Here is a 24,234-nt window from a genome sequence, read left to right as displayed (position 1 = left end):
CAGACCACCCCTCATCACATTGAGATGGTCAGTTGATGACGTCACCTTAACCCCGCCCACTTCCGACAGGAAGTCACCTGTTTTTTCTATTGTATGTCTTACTTTTACTCTCTAAGTCATATGGGTTTCATCCGGTGTAGGCTGACATGACATGATATGATGATGAACTCTCCCATGATGAACTCGACTGACCCGTGGGGGCGTGGCTAAGTCCCAAACTTTGACTATACAGCATGAAACATGAATGTGAAATAACTTCCAAATGCCAGGTCACAGCTGCATCAGACTTTCTATGTCTCATTATAGACCAGCCCTCATCACAGTTATGTGGTCGATTGATGACATCACCCTTGCCCCGCCCACTTCCGACAGGAAGTCACCTCTATTTTCTACTGTATGTCTGACTTTTACTCTCTAAGTAATGTTGGTGTGTCATGGATTCCAACCCTGTGCAGGCTGACATAAAATGAGATGATGATGAACTCTGTAAATGCCTACTGCTAAGTTTGGGACTAAGCGTGGCTTAGTCCCAAACTTTGACTATTCACCATGAAACATGAATGTGAAATAACTTCCTAATGCCAGGTCACAGCTGCATCAGACTTTCTATGTCTCATTATAGACCAGTCCTCATCACAGTTAGGTGGTCGATTGATGACATCACCTTAGCCCCGCCCACTTCCGACAGGAAGTCACCTGTTTTTTCTACTGTATGTCTGACTTTTACTCTCTAAGTCATATGGGTTTCATCCTGTGCAGACTGACATAAAATGCCATGAAGATGAACTCTGTCAATGGCATCTGACCCTTGTGGGTGTGGCAAAAATGGCTGTCCCTCGCCATATGCATACGATCGTCTCTTATTGACAAACGCATCATCCCATTTGCTCCAGACTTTTTATGAGTGACACTTGTGAACCTCTAAGGAGCCCAATAGAGTTTAATTGCAATTTGACTCTACTGCGCACCCAGGTTAATCAAACACCTGTGTCTCCTTGCGATATCAGCTGATCTACACCAGATTTTTGTGCATTGACTGGGAGCAATGTCGAACATGACAGGGTGACTATCTTCAGGGCGGGTTTGGCAGTTCCGTGAGAGCAAGGCGGTGGCTGGGGGTAGGCGGTGGCTGGGCTGACATGGTGCTGAGGGGAGGCAGTGGCTGGGCGGAGGTGGTGCTGAGGGGAGGCGGTGGCTGAGGGGAGGCGGTGCTGGAACATCCGCGGTCGCTAGGCTTGAGCGGCGCTTGGCTGCGAGGGCCGCTTGAGGCTCCGCGGAGCTTTAATTAGGCCCGAGCAGCTAAGCGCTGCGAAGGCCTATTGTAATCGCGCTGTTTATTATTCTTATTATTATTATTATTATTATGCTTCCGCCAAATAAATTGGCTTTTAGGGGGCTTTATCATATTCAAAAACTCACCAAACTTGGCGGACGCGTCAGGTCTGTGTGAAAATTACGTATTTTAAGGTCCTCAGAAAAATCGCACAAGAAACGGCTCAAGGGCGCCACCTAGCAACTTTCAAAAGACCCTTTCCTATTCACTTACTTTATCGTAGAGACTTGAAATTTGGTACACTTGTAGAGCTCCCCAAAACACTCTGAATTTACAATTAATGTCATAGTGCAAGTATCACAGATTGTCGGCCATTTTGGATTAAAGTTCCGATTTTGAACCGATTTTGGGCGTTTGCAGGGTTCGCATTTGATCGAACTTGTCCTAGGGATTTCGATCGATCGGCTTCAAACTCGGTCAGATCGTTCAAAAGGCATGGCCGATCCAAAGTTATCGTACGTTTGTGTTTTCGGGCTTGCTGAAGGGGTCTTTCCGGGGGTCAAAGGTCACCGATTCGCCATGAAACATCAAACTGTTATAACTCTTTGAAAAAAACTCATAGAAGCACCAAACTTTCAGTGATTGATCATCATGGGATGCTCTACAATACCCAACGGTCAAATGATGACGTCACTTAGGCCACGCCCCCTGAGAACAGGAAGTGTCATTTTTTACGCTGAACGGTCGCTATCTGACCCCTTTGACCTAATCGAGGTGAAACTGTGTCCACAGACAGAAAACATGTTGGTGTGTTGAGGATTCCAAGCCAAGCTCATTTGAATCCAGCAGGTGGGCGTGGCGGCGTGGCGAAGTGACCCTAAACGCCGTGTCCTTACGTTTGGCTGTGGATTCCACAATTTTGAGGCCAGCTGCACCAAACTTGACATGACTGATCCTGGTAGGGTCCCCTACGAACCTATGTTGTCATAGTCTGACGTCATCTAAGCCCCGCCCCTCAGAACAGGAAGTGCTTTTTTTTCCATGGAAAGCTGCCTTTCTGGCTCACTGCACCTAATCAACATGATTCTGTGTTGGATGACAGATAACATGTTAGTGTCACTTGCTTTAAAGCGCCAAGAGTCTTCTGTAGAGGGCGTGGCCGTGGGACCGCGGCGAAGCAGAGGTAACGCCGCCGCCATACGTTTGGCTCTAGATTCCACATCGTTCAGCCCAGCTGCACCAAACTCACTAGGATGCATCCTTATCCATCCCCGAACAGGAATCCATAACAGTCGTTGATGGGCGTGGCCTAATTTCTCTACAGCGCCCCCTAGAATTTTTTAAATGATCAGCCCCAAGCCATTCTTTAACCTAGAATTATGAAACTTGGTACACATGTGTATCATGTCAGGACCTACAAAAAAGTCTCTTGGAGCCATGGTGCAAACCCAACAGGAAGTCGGCCATTTTGGATCAAAATCAGCCATTTCCTCTTTTTCATAGACATCGCATCTGATCTATCTCCTCCTGCAGCTTTTGAGATAGAGACTTCAAACTCAGTCAGCAGAGACTTGAGACATTAAAGATGAAAAGTTATCGTAGGAATTTTTCTATGTCAAAGCATGTGGGCGTGGCTAAGTCCCAAACTTTGACTATTCGCCATGAAACATCAAGATACAATAACTTCCACATAGAAGGTCACAGCTGCATCAGACTTCCTATATCTGACTACAGACCACCCCTCATCACATTGAGATGGTCAGTTGATGACATCACCTTAACCCCGCCCACTTCCGACAGGAAATCACCTGTTTTTTCTATTGTATGTCTTACTTTTACTCTCTAAATCATATGGGATTCATCCTGTGCAGGCTGACATGAAATTACATGATGATGAACTCTCCCATGATGAACTCGACTGACCCGTGGGGGCGTGGCTAAGTCCCAAACTTTGACTATACAGCATGAAACATGAATGTGAAATAACTTCCAAATGCCAGGTCACAGCTGCATCAGACTTTCTATGTCTCATTATAGACCAGCCTTCATCATAGTTAGGTGGTCGATTGATGACATCACCCTAGCCCCGCCCACTTCCGACAGGAAGTAACCTCTTTCTTCAATTGTATGTCTTACTTTTACTCTCTAATTCTTATGGGTTTCATCCTGTGCAGGCTGACATGAAATGACATGATGATGAACTCTCCCATGATGAACTCTACTGACCCGTGGGGGCGTGGCTAAGTCCCAAACTTTGACTATACACCATGAAACATGAATGTGAAATAACTTCCAAATGCCAGGTCAGAGCTGCATCAGACTTTCTATGTCTCATTATAGATAAGCCCTCATCACAGTTATGTGGTCGATTGATGACATCACCCTTGCCCCGCCCACTTCCGACAGGAAGTGACCTGTTTTTTCTACTGTATGTCTTACTTTTTCTCTCTAATTCTTATGGGTTTCATCCTGTGCAGACTGACATGAAATGAAATGATGATGAACTCTGCCGTGATGAACTCTACTGACCCGTGGGGGCGTGGCTAAGTCCCAAACTTTGATTATACATCATGAAACATGAATGTGAAATTACTTCCTAATGCCAGGTCACAGATGCATCAGACTTTCTATGTGTCATTATAGACCAGCCATCATGACAGTTAGGTGGTCGATTGATGACATAACATTAGCCCCGCACACTTCCGACAGGAAGTCACCTGTTTTTTCTACTGTATGTCTTACTTTTTCTCTCTAATTCTTATGGGTTTCATCCTGTGCAGACTGACATAAAATGAAATGATGATGAACTTATTGATGATGAACTCATTGATGATGAACTCTACTGACCCGTGGGGGCGTGGCAAAATGGCTGTCCCTCGTAATATGCATACGTTCGTCTCGTATTCACAAACGCATCATCCGATTTGCACCAGACATTGTATGAGTGACACTTGTGAACCTCTAAGGAGCCCAATAGAGTTTAATTGTGATTTGACTCCACTGCGCCCCCTAGGTTAATCAAACAGCTGTATCTCCTCTCTACATGGCCCGATGTGCTCCAGATTTTTGGTTCATCGCCAGGGAGCTCTGCCGAAGCCGTAAAAGCGGATAGCGTGGATGAGGGCGCGCGAGCGTCGGCGGTGGCGGGCGGGGGGCGGTGCTGGTACCCCCGCGGTGGCTATAGGCCGGAGCAGCGCTAGCTGCGAGGGCCGCTTGAGGCTCCGCGGAGCTTTAATTATTATTATTTTTTTTATCTTCCCAAATGAATTGGCTTTTTGGGGGCTTTATCATATTCAAAAACTCACCATACTGGGCGGGGGCATAGAGCACGTGTAAAATTTACGTATTTTAAGGTAACAGGAAAAATCGCACAAGAAACGGCTCAAGGGCGCCACCTAGCAAATTTCAAAAGACCCTTTCCTATTCACTTCCTTCATCGTACAGACTTGAAATTCGGTACACTTGTAGAGCTCCCCAAGACACTCTGAATTTACAATTAATGTCATAGTGCAAGTATCACAGATTGTCGGCCATTTTGGATTGAAGTTCCGATTTTGACCCGATTTTGGCAGTTTACAGGGTTCGCATTTGATCGAACTTGTCCTAGGGATTTCGATCGATCGGCTTCAAACTCGGTCAGATCGTTCATAAGGCATGGCCGATCCAAAGTTATCGTAGGTTTGCGTTTTCGGGCTTGCTGAAGGGGTCTTTCCGGGGGTCAAAGGTCACCGATTCGCCATGAAACATCAAACTGTTATAACTCTTTGAAAAAAACTCATAGAAGCACCAAACTTTCAGTGATTGATCATCATGGGATGCTCTACAATACCCAACGGTCAAATGATGACGTCACTTAGGCCACGCCCCCTGAGAACAGGAAGTGTCATTTTTGACGCTGAACGGTCGCTATCTGACCCCTTTGACCTAATCGAGGTGAAACTGTGTCCACAGACAGAAAACATGTTGGTGTGTTGAGGATTCCAAGCCAAGCTCATTTGAATCCAGCAGGTGGGCGTGGCGGCGTGGCGAAGTGACCCTAAACGCCGTGTCCTTACGTTTGGCTGTGGATTCCACAATTTTGAGGCCAGCTGCACCAAACTTGACATGAGTGATCCTGGTAGGGTCCCCTACGATCCTATGTTGTCATAGTCTGACGTCATCTAAGCCCCGCCCCCTCAGAACAGGAAGTGCTTTTTTTTCCATGGAAAGCTGCCTTTCTGGCTCACTGCACCTAATCAACATGATTCTGTGTTGGATGACAGATAACATGTTAGTGTCACTTGCTTTAAAGCGCCAAGAGTCTTCTGTAGAGGGCGTGGCCGTGGGACCGCGGCGAAGCAGAGGTAACGCCGCCGCCATACGTTTGGCTCTAGATTCCACATCGTTCAGCCCAGCTGCACCAAACTCACTAGGATGCATCCTTATCCATCCCCGAACAGGAATCCATAAAAGTCGTTGATGGGCGTGGCCTAATTTCTCTACAGCGCCCCCTAGAAATTTTTAAATGATCAGCCCCAAGCCATGCTTTAACCTAGAATTATGAAACTTGGTACACATGTGTATCATGTCAGGACCTACAAAAAAGTCTCTTGGAGCCATGGTGCAAACCCAACAGGAAGTCGGCCATTTTGGATCAAAATCAGCCATTTCCTCTTTTTCATAGACATCGCATCTGATCTATCTCCTCCTGCAGCTTTTGAGATAGAGACTTCAAACTCAGTCAGCAGAGACTTGAGACATTAAAGATGAAAAGTTATCGTAGGAATTTTTCTATGTCAAAGCATGTGGGCGTGGCTAAGTCCCAAACTTTGACTATTCGCCATGAAACATCAAGATGCAATAACTTCCACATAGAAGGTCACAGCTGCATCAGACTTCCTATATCTGACTACAGACCACCCCTCATCACATTGAGATGGTCAGTTGATGACATCACCTTAACCCCGCCCACTTCCGACAGGAAGTCACCTGTTTTTTCTATTGTATGTCTTACTTTTACTCTCTAATTCTTATGGGTTTCATCCTGTGCAGACTGACATGAAATAAAATGATGATGAACTCTGCCGTGATGAACTCTACTGACCCGTGGGGGCGTGGCTAAGTCCCAAACTTTGAATATACATCATGAAACATGAATGTGAAATTACTTCCTAATGCCAGGTCACAGATGCATCAGACTTTCTATGTCTCATTATAGACCAGCCCTCATCACAGTTAGGTGGTCGATTGATGACATCACCTTAGCCCCGCCCACTTCCGACAGGAAGTCACCTGTTTTTTCTACTGTATGTCTATCTTCAGGGTGGGTTTGGCAGCTCCGTGAGAGCAAGGGGGTGGCTGGGGGTAGGCGGTGGCTGGGGTGACATGGTGCTGAGGGGAGGCAGTGGCTGGGGGGAGGTGGTGCTGAGGGTAGGCGGTGGCTGGGGGGAGGCGGTGCTGGAACATCCGCGGTGGCTAGGCTTGAGCGGCGCTTGGCTGCGAGGGCCGCTTGAGGCTCCGCGGAGCTTTAATTATTATTATTTTTATTGTGCCAAAAGAATTGGCTTTTTGGGGGCTTTCTCATATTCAAAAACTCACCAAACTTGGCGGGGGCATAGAGCCCGTGTAAAATTTACGTATTTTAAGGTCCCTGGAAAAATCGCAACAGAAACGGCTCAAGGGCGCCACCTAGCAACTTTCAAAAGACCCTTTCCTATTCACTTACTTTATCGTAGAGACTTGAAACTTGGTACACTTGTACAGCTCCCCAAAACACTCAGAATTTACAATTAATGTCATAGTGCAAGTATCACAGATTGTCGGCCATTTTGGATTAAAGTTCCGATTTTGACCCGATTTTGGGCGTTCGCAGGGTTCGCATTTGATCGAACTTGTCCTAGGGATTTCGATCGATCGGCTTCAAACTCGGTCAGATCGTTCATAAGGCATGGCCGATCCAAAGTTATCGTAGGTTTGCGTTTTCGGGCTTGCTGAAGGGGTCTTTCCGGGGGTCAAAGGTCACCGATTCGCCATGAAACATCAAACTGTTATAACTCTTTGAAAAAAACTCATAGAAGCACCAAACTTTCAGTGATTGATCATCATGGGATGCTCTACAATACCCAACGGTCAAATGATGACGTCACTTAGGCCACGCCCCCTGAGAACAGGAAGTGTCATTTTTTACGCTGAACGGTCGCTATCTGACCCCTTTGACCTAATCGAGGTGAAACTGTGTCCACAGACAGAAAACATGTTGGTGTGTTGAGGATTCCAAGCCAAGCTCATTTGAATCCAGCAGGTGGGCGTGGCGGCGTGGCGAAGTGACCCTAAACGCCGTGTCCTTACGTTTGGCTGTGGATTCCACAATTTTGAGGCCAGCTGCACCAAACTTGACATGAGTGATCCTGGTAGGGTCCCCTACGATCCTATGTTGTCATAGTCTGACGTCATCTAAGCCCCGCCCCCTCAGAACAGGAAGTGCTTTTTTTTCCATGGAAAGCTGCCTTTCTGGCTCACTGCACCTAATCAACATGATTCTGTGTTGGATGACAGATAACATGTTAGTCTCACTTGCTTTAAAGCGCCAACAGTCTTCTGTAGAGGGCGTGGCCGTGGGACCGCGGCGAAGCAGAGGTAACGCCGCCGCCATACGTCTGGCTCTAGATTCCACATCGTTCAGCCCAGCTGCACCAAACTCACTAGGATGCATCCTTATCCATCCCCGAACAGGAATCCATAACAGTCGTTGATGGGCGTGGCCTAATTTCTCTACAGCGCCCCCTAGAAATTTTTAAATGATCAGCCCCAAGCCATGCTTTAACCTAGAATTATGAAACTTGGTACACATGTGTATCATGTCAGGACCTACAAAAAAGTCTCTTGGAGCCATGGTGCAAACCCAACAGGAAGTCGGCCATTTTGGATCAAAATCAGCCATTTCCTCTTTTTCATAGACATCGCATCTGATCTATCTCCTCCTGCAGCTTTTGAGATAGAGACTTCAAACTCAGTCAGCAGAGACTTGAGACATTAAAGATGAAAAGTTATCGTAGGAATTTTTCTATGTCAAAGCATGTGGGCGTGGCTAAGTCCCAAACTTTGACTATTCGCCATGAAACATCAAGATGCAATAACTTCCACATAGAAGGTCACAGCTGCATCAGACTTCCTATATCTGACTACAGACCACCCCTCATCACATTGAGATGGTCAGTTGATGACATCACCTTAACCCCGCCCACTTCCGACAGGAAGTCACCTGTTTTTTCTATTGTATGTCTTACTTTTACTCTCTAAGTCATATGGGTTTCATCCGGTGTAGGCTGACATGACATGATATGATGATGAACTCTCCCATGATGAACTCGACTGACCCGTGGGGGCGTGGCTAAGTCCCAAACTTTGACTATACAGCATGAAACATGAATGTGAAATAACTTCCAAATGCCAGGTCACAGCTGCATCAGACTTTCTATGTCTCATTATAGACCAGCCTTCATCATAGTTAGGTGGTCGATTGATGACATCACCCTAGCCCCGCCCACTTCCGACAGGAAGTAACCTCTTTCTTCAATTGTATGTCTTACTTTTACTCTCTAATTCTTATGGGTTTCATCCTGTGCAGGCTGACATGAAATGACATGATGATGAACTCTCCCATGATGAACTCTACTGACCCGTGGGGGCGTGGCTAAGTCCCAAACTTTGACTATACACCATGAAACATGAATGTGAAATAACTTCCAAATGCCAGGTCAGAGCTGCATCAGACTTTCTATGTCTCATTATAGATAAGCCCTCATCACAGTTATGTGGTCGATTGATGACATCACCCTTGCCCCGCCCACTTCCGACAGGAAGTGACCTGTTTTTTCTACTGTATGTCTTACTTTTTCTCTCTAATTCTTATGGGTTTCATCCTGTGCAGACTGACATGAAATGAAATGATGATGAACTCTGCCGTGATGAACTCTACTGACCCGTGGGGGCGTGGCTAAGTCCCAAACTTTGAATATACATCATGAAACATGAATGTGAAATTACTTCCTAATGCCAGGTCACAGATGCATCAGACTTTCTATGTGTCATTATAGACCAGCCATCATGACAGTTAGGTGGTCGATTGATGACATAACATTAGCCCCGCCCACTTCCGACAGGAAGTCACCTGTTTTTTCTACTGTATGTCTTACTTTTACACTCTAAAACATGTTGGTGTGTCATGGATTCCAACCCTGTGCACACTGACATAACATGAGATGATGATGAACTCTGTCAATGCCTACAGACCCGTGGGGGAGTGGCAAAATGGCTGTCCCTCGCCATATGCATATGATCGTCTCTTATTCACAAACGCATCATCCTATTTGCACCAGACTTTTTATGAGTGAAACTTGTGAACCTCTGAGGAGCCCAATACAGTTTAATTGCAATTTGACTCCACTGCGCCCCCTAGGTTAATCAAACAGCTGTATCTCCTTGCCACATGGCCCAATCTGCTCCAGATTTTGGGTGCATGGCCAGTGAACGCTGCCGAAGACATCGAAGCGGATCGCATGGAGGACGGCGCGCGAGCGTCGGCGGTGGCCGGCGGGAGGCGGTGCTGGAACATCCGCGGTGGCTATAGGCTTGAGCGGCGCTTGGCTGCGAGGGCCGCTTGAGGCTCCGCGGAGCTTTAATTTATTTTACAATGTGTGAGTAAAAAAAAAAACAATTGAAAGTATGGCTATATACTTTTAAAGGTATACAAAGAAACTAAAGTTCAAACACAGAAAAAACAAAAGCAAAGATGAAACTAAACCTCTAACTTAATAATTTTAGGTGCATTGAAATCAAATTTTGATGATTGCAAATGACAATGTAGGTTTGTTTTAAAAAAATGTTGTAAAGTTGGAAAGTTAAAACAAAGCCTGGCTTTGATGTGACTGTATTTTGGCTTTGGAAGAGTCTTTTCTATGGTTTTCTTTTGTTTTTGTTTTACTCATTTCCTGTTCTGCACTTGAACATTTTCAGATTTTGTAACTATAAATCCTTCAAACTAACTTCATGGGATTAACCAATGTTTTGTCAACATGTAACAAAGAACTTCTTTAAATTTAGAGAAACTGTTTTAGTTGCATCCTCCCACAAAGAGGCTGAAAAGATTTAAATTTTCAGTCGGAAATGGGCAAAGAAAAAAAAAAGCAGATGTGGGCCGCATTTACCTGCTGTGTGAAGGTAGCCTATGTGATGCTATTGATGGTTTTAGCCCTGACAACTCTTTTTTTTTAAAGATTACAAGACAGTCTGAAAGGAAAGCACAGAGAAATCAATGGCTGTTTTATACTTTTTCACAGTGTAGAGTGTCAATGTAGGCCAACAAAGACATGAAAAGTAGCAAGGCAGAATAAAAGCAAACAAACTGTAGGAATCTGTTCGATTAATAAATCCCAAGCCTTTCCACATTACTATCCAACCTTGGAATGCAGCTCACAACAAAATTAGCTAAAATTTCACTTATGATGAATGTTAGTACATAAACAGTGTCCTTGGGTTTGAGACTTTTCGCTGAAATGACATGAAAGAGGTTCTAATTCAGTTTGTAGCCAACGAGAACTCGCCGTCTGATAAAATAAATAAATGCATAATGTAACAAGCCCATAAAAGAAATCAAAAGAGAAAATTATCTTTTGGCTGTTTATTTGCAAGTCTTTTCTTAGAACTTGCTTGCGTGTCTGCTGTCATATTGACAATCAGCTGCTTTTGTGTTTGCACTGTATTTACACAGAGACATGTTGCTAAAGGCTAAATGTCATGTTTTCCTCCCATATTGTGTTATATGGTTTTTGAAGGAAAGAGAGGATGATCATTTGAAATGTCAAGGTGGCTCCTTTTCTCTGCCTGTCACAAACAAATCTGTTTGCTTACCACCTGCCTGCCTAGCCGTGTTTGTCTCTTCTGGCAAAGTCCTCGACTTTGACAAGTTCCAACACAAATCAGGAGATAATGTGCCATTGATTAATGCAAGATTTAAACACCAGTCAAACTGTTTGCATATGCAGTCTGAATCTCTGCCTCCGTCTTTCTAGGTACTTACAAGTCAGAGGAGAACCAGCTGCTGTTGAAGGTGTACCAAGTGAAGGGGCCGACAGAGTATTACTACAGCAAGTTTAAAAACGACAACTGGGCTATGGATGGATATGTAAGCAAAAGCTTCTTTAATTAAAGGCACCTGCAGGGCTTTAATCAAATATGGTGAAATGACATGTTATGTTTTAAAAGTAAGCACTTGTTTCAAAAACGAGACCCCTTTGGTAAAGATGGATCCAAATTTTCAGCTTTCAGTTTGTTGCAGGGATTTTGAGATACAGAGAGTGGTTAAAGCAATATGTCATCCATATTGCTGTTCTGTTTGTTGTGACTTTTTACTTATTAACTCTTACCAAAGCTAATGTTGCACTGCATATGTGGTTGTGTAAGTGTTTGAGTCTGCCTATTCTGCTTGACGTTGATGCTCCTAATTGCCCCATACTTTGCATTTCCATCACAGGAAGACTTTGCAGGAACAAGGTTGCTGTCTGAGGGCGTTCTTTGACCCCCGTTATTTACACTCCAGGAACCTGGACCAAATAAGAATACCCTGAAAATGGCTCCATCAAGGAGCCATTACTTACTCACCTAGACAGTACTACACTGTAGTATGAATGAAGTTTTCTGATGGGATGTTGCTTCCTCTCTGGAGGAGTATTCACAGTATTTTGATTTGCTCATCTCTTACTTTAAACTCCACTACGACTCACATTTGCTGTAACTCATAAATTTCACAGCTGAAGTTTTTCGAGTAAACCCAGTTACGTATGTCGATTGTTGTGCGTTGCAGTAATAAAATCTGCTTACCTTTGTGGGAAATAATGAAATAAAACATGGACTTCTTCTTTTAGCTGTTTTTGGAAGACAGGGAAAACTCGCATCAAAGCATTTCATTGAGGGATTTGTCTGAACATATTAAATCAATCTAATCCCTCAGGATTGTTCAGCATTAACAAATTATTAGTTTAAAACAAACAAGGCACACGTTAGGATGCTGTTTGGCACGTCACTGTGGAAACGCGTCCAGCAGACACCATTAAAACATCACATTGTGGAAACATGCCTATAGATTATCAATCCTTCACTCCCTACTCTGTCAAACAATATTCCACAAGAATGTCTTTTCCCAGAGAATCCATGACCTGAGGAGATGCTGCTCTGCATTTCATTCAGTTGCTGTTCACTTTCTTCCTTTAATAACCTCTCACGCCTTCTCTCCTCGCACTGCAGTGTGTGGTGTGTCTGGATGGTTTGTTCTTAAGGTGAACCTGAACCTAGATGAAGGTATTTTTAGATGCGATATCTGTCGGCATGAGTGATTCTGATTCAGCTTCTCTTACCAATTGGAAAACGATAACAACATATTGGGTTCTGCTCATGTTCTTGTTCACCTCTTTGAGACTGTGACGTGACCTTAAACGCTCCTGCTATCAGCTGTGATTACTATGAGCTAGCCAACGTCAAAGTGGGAAAGCGAATCAGTCCCGCATGACTACAGAACCCAACACATGAACCTTAAGGCAATCAGTGTGTTCTAGTTAGGTGATCCTGTGAAGAAAGCGAATTAAACACATTCCAGTTCAATTCAGATCTCCTAGATTGAGATTAATTTCTCCCTGTGTGTTCGGACACATTGCCTGGCTCCGTCTCAGAACTGTATTACCCATAGTGCCATTTTGGAAAGAAGGTAAAGCTTATCTGGTAATAAAATTGTACCATGAATTGATTGTTTTTCATTTAAATTTACTTCATAGGACACCCACTTACCCATGACAGACTTTGAAAAGGGCTGTGGCTTCAAAATATCTTTAGCTCTCTAAAAACGTCTTTAGAGCTCCTGACAAACGCAACAAGTATTTTCAACCAATTCTGATAATCTTATTAGTTTGATGATACATAAATGGCTTTTACTTGATAGTGTAAGTCTTGGACAACCTCACGACTCTAACACTATCCTCCATTTTTTCAAACATGGCAGCTTTAAGGGGCTTCTGCATGGTTATGCCTAACCAAGGACTGATAGCAAGGTCTTACGTAATCCCATTAAACAATCTGTGGTGCCGTTTACGCATTTCGATCACATATCATTTACGAGTTTGTTTGTACATGATCACAGCGCTTCGTTCTACGGCTTTCAACCGACTTTGTGTTTATTCAATGCATCCGTAAGATGGAACTTAACGAGGGAAAAATGGATTAACTTTGGTGCTAGCAATTAGATGCCTGTTTTTAAATAACGGTGTGGCACCTAAAGTTAAGGGCTTTGATCAGCTCATCGTACCATGCACAGTCTTTTTTTAGTTTGCTTGAGTGTTGCAGCTCTAAAATTTAAATTAGGAGCTACGCATGATAGGTTACTAAAAAAAAAAAAAAAAAAAAAAAATCCACCATCGGAACAAAAAAGCGTGCGCTTTCATTTTATTCAGACAATGCATTACATTTCTTGATGTAATGTAACTACTGAGTAATGTTGCACTTTGTAATGACAAAAATGGGGGCGATTCTGAATTCTCACTTTACTGGTTGCTGTAGAGTGTGCAATTGCCTTTCTGTCATAGAGGCCCCAGTTAATGGCTGGTTATACCTTTTTTTGTCACCATGAGTGGCCCAGGCATGCAGCTGAGACTTCCAGGAACTTAATCTTCTCACCAAGCAATTGTTGCAGCATGTAACGCTCTGCAGGGCTCAGGCGTGGGACTCAGTTCTTATTGAGCTATTGTGACATTTAACTTTTGTGCCTTCATAAATTTCCTGTGGCGTGGATAGATTATATTTTCTGTATTTACACTTTGGATGTTATCAGTCATTTAAATTAACTTTCTATTTGGGGGATGCAAAGGAGAGAAAGTCAGGCAGTCGGTTAAATTTTGTTGGGGTGATATTTGAAGCTGAGTAAAACTCCTGGATGCTTCAGAGAGAGCAGGAGCGTTTAAGAGAATAGCTAAGTGACGTTGAAAGCATTTTATGGATAACAACACTTTTTAATGTGTTCGTTTTCAGTTTTTATTTAAAACAATGGAAAGACGGGACTCATAAGCAGTTTTTGTTAAGTTCAAGCAAAAAAAAAAAAAATGAGCAGCTCAATCTGTAATTCATAATTTATAACATACAAAAAAATAGGTTTCTTCTTTTAGGTCACTTGGGATTAACAACATTTAAATTTGCTACACACTAGAATGAGGGTTAGGGTTGGCCGGAATTTCACATGCATCCTTTGCATTTGGTAAATTTGCTTTTTTGTGACCGAGATTAAACATTCTGGGTTTTCTTCAACAGGCCTCTGACAATAACTGTTGGATTTTCCCTGATTATCTAGCTTTCGGAGTAAAACCTTCTTCCTAACTCAGTATCCTTACTATGTCATTATCCGCCCTCATAGGTGCAGCCCTTGTTCCGTTGCAAATAATGACACTTTCCCCTCCAGCTCCGCCAGCATCTTAGAAGATCCTTTGCTTTTGTTCACTGCACACTGCAGCGGGATCATCTGGGGAGCACAGAATCCGTCTCTTTCCAGAACAGTATAATGGCCGGACAGACCCATATTGTTTGTGATTCTTTCAACAGATCAACATGGCACCTTCAGGCATCTGGAAATTGTAACTAAGAATAGGTCATAATTTCCCTACATGAAATCTGTCTGATGTTTTTACATGTTTTGATCATGTCACAGAAGAAGGCAGTATGCTTGATTTGTGCCTTAGCATCCAAAGCTCAAATATTGTGAATTAATTTATCAGAAGTTTACATCCTCATTACTCAACCTAAAGGTGAAGCATTGTTAGCTTATGTAAATTTCTGAATTTGAAGAAAGCCATAAGAATTTGCCTCATTGCATCTCAAAAGCAAGTCATTTGGTTGGTTATCCTAAATGACCTATAATAGGAAAAGTTTAGTTAGTTTAGAATAAGATGCACAGTGAAAATATGTATATTTGTTCTTTAATGTGTTTTAATTTCTGGCTTCAATTGTAACTGAAGTAAAATTGAAAAACAAAAAAAAAAAAAACCCACAAATATGTCATGCAAATTTGGTCTATAGACTGCATTATTACACTGATGGATTTTAATACTTTTTTGTACACATATTTTCAAATTAATTTAAACAATATCTAACCTATATGTTTCTTTAAAACAAATCCCTCAATGTGCATTCCTGTAAAACTGAAAACACGTGGAGTTTTGTCAAGTTAGAAAAAAGAAACATTAAATTATTCTAATCTAAAAACAAAATAAGCTCGTACTTTTTACACGTTTTTTTTTTTTTTTCTTTTTCTAAAACCTGAACCCTCTCTTGTGTTTCAGGTCACTGCGGAGTCCGACCAGAAGACTTTCGTTTACCAGGGACATATTCACAGTAAAGACTTTGGCAAGTTTTCTCTGACGAGACAAGGTGGGTCCGCTCGGCGGCACCGACACGCTGCTTTCATAACGTCGTGCAACCAACGTTACAACCAAATTATGCATTTCGAATGTGTCGCTTGGGATTACTTTATTTCAGAACAAATCTTCCAGGGGTACGCTGAATAGAAATGTGAAGCAAACTGGATCAAGTGTTTGAGTTCAAGAGTTTGTGTGCACATGTTTGGCTTATCTCTTCGTGACTCCAGGTCCTGTAACCACGGCGATGAATCCGTCAAACCCATACACGAACAGCAGCTCTGTGGCAGCAGCCATTTTAGTTCCCTTCTTTGCCCTCATCCTCTCTGGGTTTGCCTTCTACCTCTACAAGCACAGGTAAGCTATAGTCTCAATGTCAATCCTTCAGAAACAGCAGCAGAGCAGAATACAAAACAGCTGTTTGTCCTCTGTTTCTGTAAACACTCTACCAGAAGGTGCTGGATGTGAAACCTGAGCCTGTTTCTATCAAAATATCTTAGTTTTAGTTTGTAATTCATTCTTGGGATCAGTCTTAATTTTATGCACAGCTACACTTTGCTTTTCTTTTCTATATACACATTCATTTTGGGTCTTTATTTTTTTATATATATAGTTCAGAACATTTAATACGCAAAGACTGAATATAGTAAAAGTTTAAAAGAACCGAATGTTATTGTGTTTCTTTTTAAGGTCTCCTGCAAAGTTCGAGAGCAGGAAGGCTTTTAGAGCGACGTATAAAGTTTTTTTTTTTTTCCAGAAGAAGCATTCAATATAAAAGAAGATAATTGATTACTAACCAGTCTATACATGTACAGGAATGTTTAAGCTATTCTTTGTTTAGGTAGAAACTATACCATTATTTACATAACCATCAACAATACAGAGGTGCAATTGTCACAAATTAAAACATAATCAAACATTTAATCTATTTTAGCTATTCAATTCCAGAAGTGAAACTTAGATTAATTCTTTTTAGTGAAGTTTTGGTAATTGCAGAAAGTAACTTTACTACAAAACCTACATTCTAGTGAGAAATCAGTTCATAAAATCTGAACAGCAAGTCTCCCTGTACCATCCTTTTCAAAAACAACTCTAGGAGAGAAACTCGGGGCAGTGTTCCTGCTGTTGCCAAATGCATCAGCTTTAAATGATCTATCTCACCTTCCAACCGTTGTTGTCTGAATTGATTGCTGAGTCTTGTTCATGCCTTTAGATCCCTGCGGCCGGCCGGTCGCACAATCCAAATGTCACCCCGACGTCGTTCTCTCAACCTGACAAGATCACATACGCTTATGTACATCAGCCGAAGCAGTAGTGAGACGGGCTGACTTTAACCCCCCCTTGCCACACCTGTCCTTTTACAAAACACATGTAGACAGTTAAATGGGCCTTTAATCCTGCCACGAGGTGTTTTGTGAAAGGCTCTTTTGACTCCAACTGCTGTTGACAGATCGTTAATCTCTCCCGAAGTCTTTAATGAGCGCTGCCTCATTGTTGTCCCACGGCTGCAGTTATACCTGTTCTTAAGCATCTTTATCAAATACAATTTCCTTCCTCTTAACTTTTCGTAAAATGCTAGTGTGCAGCACTTTGAGCAAACGACTATTTTGGGAATGTCCTTTTTATGGCTCACATTCTCTGTGGGAAACGTCAGCGACTGTGCTGGACAACATAGTCGTAACATTTCTGCTTCGAACGTTTTTTTTTTTTTTCTTAAATTAGTTTTAAGTAATATTCTAATTAAAATATAGGAGTTTCACTTTTTAAATCGAAATGCTGAAATAAACTAAATCTTTGATGATGATATATCTCAGTTGCACATTCACGTACGATTGAAACTACCAGGTCTTGTTTAATGTTAACAAACGTTGCAAGTTGCAGTCTGCGGTTCGAATCGATGTATATTAAAGCTGCTGGTTGTATGCAGGACATTGTCTGCTGACACAGATGACAATGAGAGACCAAAAAACACCTGGGGGCCTGGCGGCAGGTAAGTCATCCATCTGGTTCTAACAACCAGACCTCCGCCCGCCGCCACATCCTCCGTCAAATTTCCCATCTCTTGTTTTTAGTTTGCAAACCGTTTATCCATGCTGTTTAGTAAGGCTGCACAATATTACGTGGACCTAAATTAAAGCTTAAAACACAATTTTGGGACAACTTGCATCGGCAAAGAGCAATTGGGGTGATGTTTGTACTCGGAAGAGAACAAATAGCATGAAGTTTTTCTGAAGCAGTGCAGCCCTACTGTGTCCAAACAGCAATCATTAAAAGCTTTATGAGGGCATTTTACTTTGTCTTTGATCTCATTGTCATCTCCCTGTCAGCATGATGTCATTAAGACCAATCTTTAAATTGTAAATGAGTGAAGTTACTCACATGCTTTGATACACTCTTGCATTAATAAGTGTGTTCATACTGTATCCAGTATGAGGCCTTGCATTCATTATACTCTATATAGTTAAATCTCTGCAGGCGTACTTCAACATCAACGCCACTACAATGGCAGGCCAACAGAAATATAAATTAATTCCTCACATGCTGATGTAAAGTAGTTAATGAGAAACTAAAGGGTTTGCATGCATGTGTGTGTGTGTGTGTGTGTGTGTGTGTGTGTGTGTGTGTGTGTGCGTGTGTGTGTGCGTGTGCGTGTGTGTGTGTGTGTGTGTGCTCTGCAGTTTTTTTCTGCTGTGACCCATTTGTCTATATAGTATCTACAATAGTATCAGAGGAATTATGTGTGCCATTTTTCATTTTCCTGATAGAAGGAAAGTTTTGCACCTACCATCCATGGCCGGTGCCGTGATTTAAGCTTCTTCCATGCAGGGAGGTCCACGCCATGTGTTGGTGTGCGCAGTTTTGTAAAGTAATGGCTTGAACATGTAGGGTAGGCTTAGTGGCTCCCCAGGGTTGAATTTCCACCATTGCTCACACACGCACGCACACGCACACACACACACACACACACACACACACACACACACACGCACACACACACACACACACACACACACACACACACACACAAGCGCACACACGCACTCTTAATGAGGTCAGAATCAAACAGCGGCAGCTCTCCTCACTGCAAATAGTTCCACAGGGTGTAGAAGTAAGTGATTAAATCTAACAGGATTAAAGGAACTGATTATCTAAAATGTAATCTGCAACAAACAGACAAATTAGGAAAGTGTATTTGTCAGTCTTAAGTGTTCGGTTAGACCACTGTTTAAAATCTTAATAAAAAAAAAAAGCATGCTGTGAACATGTATGTGTATTAAAAATACATTTGTATGCAACCATGGGAATTCCAGCCTATTTAAAATGTTTGGATACTCTATCTATATTTTGTCACTGCTTTTACAATCTCACCCCCCTGCAATCTTTTTCATTTTTATTATAACTTCCTCACCATAAAACTGTTCAGTCATCGCTGCAAATCAGCTTGTTTAAAAATAGACCTAAAAGGATTAATGTTAATTAAATTTAATTTTGCATTTGTGAGATCTATAGATTTGGTTTTGAGGGACAAAGTTATGAGTCATACCTATAAACTTCTTAAATTACTCCTCCCATTTGTGAGCGGATATGAGGCGTTAAACTGTCTAGTTATTCCTGAACTAATGTATCTGCCTGTGAACTCCTGTGAAATTAAAGGAGCTCAAGGGATCATGCATTGCAAATCAACACAGTAAAGCATGGAAATGTTTCTACAACCCTGGCTAATGTGAGCTAATGACTAAAACATGACCTGGTTTCTTATAGATTATTAGCAGTAGAACTTTCCCCCCCCCCCATCGTTTACACTTTACCGCCAAAGATTAGAGTAAAAAGTACCACTATTAACAACATCACAAAAATACTGATTCTTTTATCCAACTTAAAAGTCTCTTGATTCTTAAAGTAAAAATTATCTAAGCCTTGCTTTGAAAATTGCTCACATACCTAGTGGGCAATGGACTTAATTTCAATGTCAAGACTCCATGTGGAGCTCGTTTAGATATAAGTCAATGTTACTTCTATCTTTGGTCCTGGTTTAGGCCAACTGTAATGTCTGCAAGTATTAGTTACACAGAAAGATAATTATCCAAAAATGTCAAAAAAGTAAAAAAAAAAAGTTAGATTGTGTCATTTGATTCAGTCCTTTGCAGGTAAATGATCTTTATTTTCACAATACAAAAATGTCAAACTCAATGCATTTACTAAGAAAATGCTCAATAGCAATGCAACATTTTTTAAGAGACAATATTCTTGTTAGGAGTAAAAAAAAAATACTTTAATCATGGTATGACAGATTAACAGTCACTGGTGTCCATGAAGCTAATGTGTTATCCAGCATTAGCACAACTAGCATGTGAGATTGTTCAACATTTCTAAAGAGGGTTGCATATGTTTTTTGTTTTTTCTTTATGTGCCTGCCTGTTGATCAGGTAATCAGAGGGGAGGGCTGAGACATTGTAGGCAAATGATTGGGTTTCTTTATATTGATTTTGACACAAATTTGTGTTTTTAGAAAAATTCTTCTTTAGCACTGATTATATCAAAATATTGATAGTTTTGACAACTTGATCACTGACAAGTTAAAGCAACACATTTCAGTCTAAAATGTTGAAACAATGATGATAACACTAAATACAGACAAATGTTTACCTTGACATCTATGAACCAGTTAGAAATTGTTTTGAAGCATTTCCTGCATTGTTTTGAGCCACTAAGCCTTAAAAAGTAGGCTTTATAAAGAGGAATCAAAACAACAAAGCAATTTCTCATCATTTAAACTCTTCACATGACTGATTGTGTGGGCTTGTTTAGGATTTTGCGTTTGAAATGCTTGTTAAAACTGGCTTTGCTTTTATATACATTTTACATGATTTACGTTAGCAGATAAAGTTGTACTGGTTATGCTTCTCTGTTTTTTTCAGGACCCGTCCAAAGGTCCAATTCAACGGCTATGTCGGACATGAGAGCTCCAATGGGCAGGCGTCGTTTGAAAATCCAATGTATGACACCAACATGAAGCCCACAGAGGCTAAGGCGGTTCGATTTGATACCACCCTGAACACAGTCTGCACTGTGGTGTAGTTGGGCAAACCTGTCTCTGCCCATAAGGCGGTTCAGCCCACCTTCATGCGGCGGTCTGCAGATGTGTCTGCGGTCTGTGTAACCAAAATAGAAAGAAAACAAAACCTAATATCTGGACTTGTCACCATGAGCAGCCTTTGTGTAACATGCTGGTGCCCTGCCAGCAAAATCTTCACAATAATGCAGCTCTGCTCCACTTCCTTCCACTCTGACGGCATTTTTCCGCTCTGGTTTCATGGAGAAAGACAGGAAAGATGGTTGATACTGACAAAAAAAAAAGAAAAAGGCAGTAAATCACGACCTCATCAAATATCACAAAGTCTGATTTCAGGAGATTACTGCTTCAGCTACAGTTGTTTTTAATTTTAATTTTTTTGGCACTATTGCATTTCAAGCATGTATACAGATGGCATAGCTAGTTGAACTGCTGCTAAGGTCGTGCTCATCAAGTTTGAAGAAGTCGCCCTTATTTTCTCTTGGGAAAAAGCTCTGCAGTAAGGGTCACATAACTAAATCAATAGCCGTTAATTCCAACATCATCCCACACTCCCATGCCAAGTTTGCACAGTGGCACAGGCTTATGAACTTCCCCGCTGCAGGCCAGATATGGGTTTGACCAACACGAGGTTTTACCCTCAGGGGAAGCACATACACCTAGTCTACCTTTCATACAGATATAAGATGGACCCTGTATAAAACCTTAGATAATATCTGGTGCTGGACCAAAATCATCCCACTGACTTTCCGTCCTTCTGGATTTGACAGAACCGAACTATCGGACACAATGAACCTTTTACAGTCTTTCTTGTGTTAGAGCCTCTTGTGGGCTCCACAGATTTGCATACGTTTAAAAACCAAATGCAGTGATATGATTAGTTTAATGGGTTAATTTAGGATTAACCTGGTTGACATTTGGTGAACAACAATCAGGGTTAGACGGGAGTTGAGTTAAGTTTGAAAATGTTTTAGCCTATTTAGAGAGCTGAGCGACAAGCAGGACAATCACAGAGTTAGGTACGTTTAGTGGACAGATATTACAATTTGTTTCATGGATTCTTGTAATTTTCATTAATTTATGCCACTTTTATGCCTTTTATAACAGCACCGTAGTACACTGCAGCTAAATAGGTTAAAACATAGTAAATCAAGCCTCTCTAAACTATGTTTTCCAAAGGGTTTGGAAAACCAAGAGTCATCCCAAGCTAGGCGTAGTTTTCAACACGTTCAAATATTACAAGACAATAGTAAACACCAATAAGTCCTGCACAGAATTCAGTTGTTGAAACATAAAACCAGTCGATTGCGTTGTAATGCCTTTGCAGACTATGGACTGGTTTCCAGAAGCTTGTCAAACACAATCAAACATTTGTTTTTCCTGGACTCGCCACAATTCTGCGCTTGGTGGCTTAACAAGTGGAAACCTGGAGGCAATAAGCTGTCAGGATTGTCAACTGCTGCAATCAACTGTGCCCAAATCCAGGAAATGATTTGTTCTCTTGTAACTCTGGTCTGGACTATCAGCCACAAGATGACTGATTCCTTTTCTACACTGCACTCTCCAGCTACAAAATCCGAAGTAAGATAAACTGATTTGCTGACAGAACGGCTGACTGACAGCAACTGGACAAATGGACGCAGACAAAAAAAAAAAAAAAAAGTGCAGTTAGTCACTGTTGTCAGTCAAACTAACTGTAAAAAGAGACATGGACATGTTAGAGTGAAAACAGAGACATCAAGATGTCTCTATGTGTCTCTTCTGGAATTTTTCTTCAGTGAAGATATCGATGAACAGACTCGTATGTTCAAAAGCCCAGTGGTTCATTGGGACTTCCCAAACTACGGCTGCTGGGGACTCTAAAATATAAAGTTTATATAAATCGCACAAATTTTGCACTAGTGTTATTTTTTTTAGTTTTTTTGTTCATGTTTTTTTTTTTTTGACCCAATTGGGACGAGGGAATGAAGAGAAGATTTGGGAACAGAAATGGGTTTGCTAAAGGAGTCAGTTAAAAAGTAATTTTAATTCAAAAGCTTCTGTCTTTAAAAAGACAACATGACTAAATACAGGGTTACAGTGTGTTTGTATATACACATTTATATTTCTCGCTCCCTGTTAGCGGTTGTTTTTGTTGCCATACATGCTAGCTAATCAGAAGTGTGGGAGTTCCCATGTGAAAGAGACGGGAAATGTTAGTTTATTGCTCTTTCTGAAAGCTTTTACTTGCTTCAGTGTAATTGGTAGAAGAAACAAAAGGAGAACATCACATTCATTAAAAACTACTTACAATAACTTGCAAAATGCCTATCCAAAAAAAAAAAGTAATTTGCACAGAATAAATTAGCAGCTTTTTTTCCTTGAAAATGGGACGATTTCGAGTATTAGCTTTCAGAAAAGCCCCGCAACCATTTCTCTAACCATCTTTAAAAGGCACATGTTCCCTTCCACCACTGTTATTGTGCATCCTCCCATCACATCGCATATCTGATGCGCACAGTCTTGTTACAACAGCCTTTTCAAAGAGCACAGAGAGTTTGCGATTGGTTTGAGAAGCGGTCGGCAGTCAAACAAGTTCATAAGGAAGGCAACATGCACATTTAGGGTTGTCAGCAATTATATCCCCGTATTATTTAAGAAATACCTCATCAGCAGAAAGTGTGTCAAATCCTTTGTTATGAATGCTGGATCATCGCTGCAGCAAATCTACAAGCTTACGGACAAACTTATCCTGCCGATTTCCTGGAAATTTAAAAAATGTTGCTCTGACGTCCACAAATCTGTAGGACTCAAGAAAATCCACGAGATTCAAACACTAAGCTTGTTATTTTTCGCAGTGTTTTCTCAAAATGCTATTATTTTTTTTCAAAAGTTGCTGCTCTTGGTTTATGTAACAGATTTAATTGCTGTCACTGTGTCTCCTTTATTGTGTCCAGGGTCAGTTTCATGCCTCACACACACAACATTCTGAGAATATGTTTATACATCCAGCATTTGCGTTAAGCCTCGTGTCTTTTTTTTTTCGTATGTTTTCCATGTCTTGTTTTGTTTTTTTTTTTCTCATCCGCCACAGCCACAAAACCATTCTCTGAAATTTAATTCATGCGCTAGTAGATTAGGTACATGTAAAGAGAAGAGCTTCCAACAGACAAAATAATGATATCTTCTAAATAATGTGTCGTATTAAAAGTAGATGATTATTCTGAAGAACTCAAATACCCCAAAAGTGCGCATGAGGAGATTGTCAAAACTCTACGGCTTTCACCTCGTTTACTGGGAAACGACTTTGCCCCAGACCTCAGTGCCGCAAACAAAATGCCGTTAAACAATCCGGATTGAGTCTGGATGGACATTGTTTTGTGTAAAACAACAGTTGTGATGCAAAGAAAGAAAGAAAAATCGATGAACAGAGCAGCTCTTGAGAAATATTTCAGCAAAAACGGACGACATATTCAGCATCT

General features: G+C 41.5%; 1 protein-coding gene across 2 annotated transcripts in view; it reads left to right on the top strand.

Moving 5' to 3' along the window:
- csmd1b (CUB and Sushi multiple domains 1b) overlaps positions 1-23,055 on the top strand; it is a 436,793-nt gene extending 413,738 nt beyond the window's left edge. For both annotated transcript variants that reach the window (XM_088004350.1, XM_088004351.1), the window contains 5 exons: positions 11,323-11,435; positions 15,625-15,712; positions 15,930-16,056; positions 17,627-17,689; positions 20,619-23,055. In XM_088004350.1, coding sequence (XP_087860476.1) covers positions 11,323-11,435; positions 15,625-15,712; positions 15,930-16,056; positions 17,627-17,689; positions 20,619-20,778 — 551 coding nt within the window. In that variant the 3' untranslated portion in view covers positions 20,779-23,055. The remainder of the gene's footprint in view (positions 1-11,322; positions 11,436-15,624; positions 15,713-15,929; positions 16,057-17,626; positions 17,690-20,618) is intronic.
- The last annotated feature ends 1,179 nt before the right edge of the window (positions 23,056-24,234 follow it).

The sequence above is a fragment of the Poecilia mexicana genome, unplaced genomic scaffold (assembly GCF_051168715.1).
Source record: "Poecilia mexicana isolate PSO_F unplaced genomic scaffold, ASM5116871v1 scaffold_3, whole genome shotgun sequence".
Classification (NCBI taxonomy): Eukaryota; Metazoa; Chordata; class Actinopteri; order Cyprinodontiformes; family Poeciliidae; genus Poecilia; species Poecilia mexicana.
This window is presented reverse-complemented; position numbering and strand designations above follow the sequence as displayed.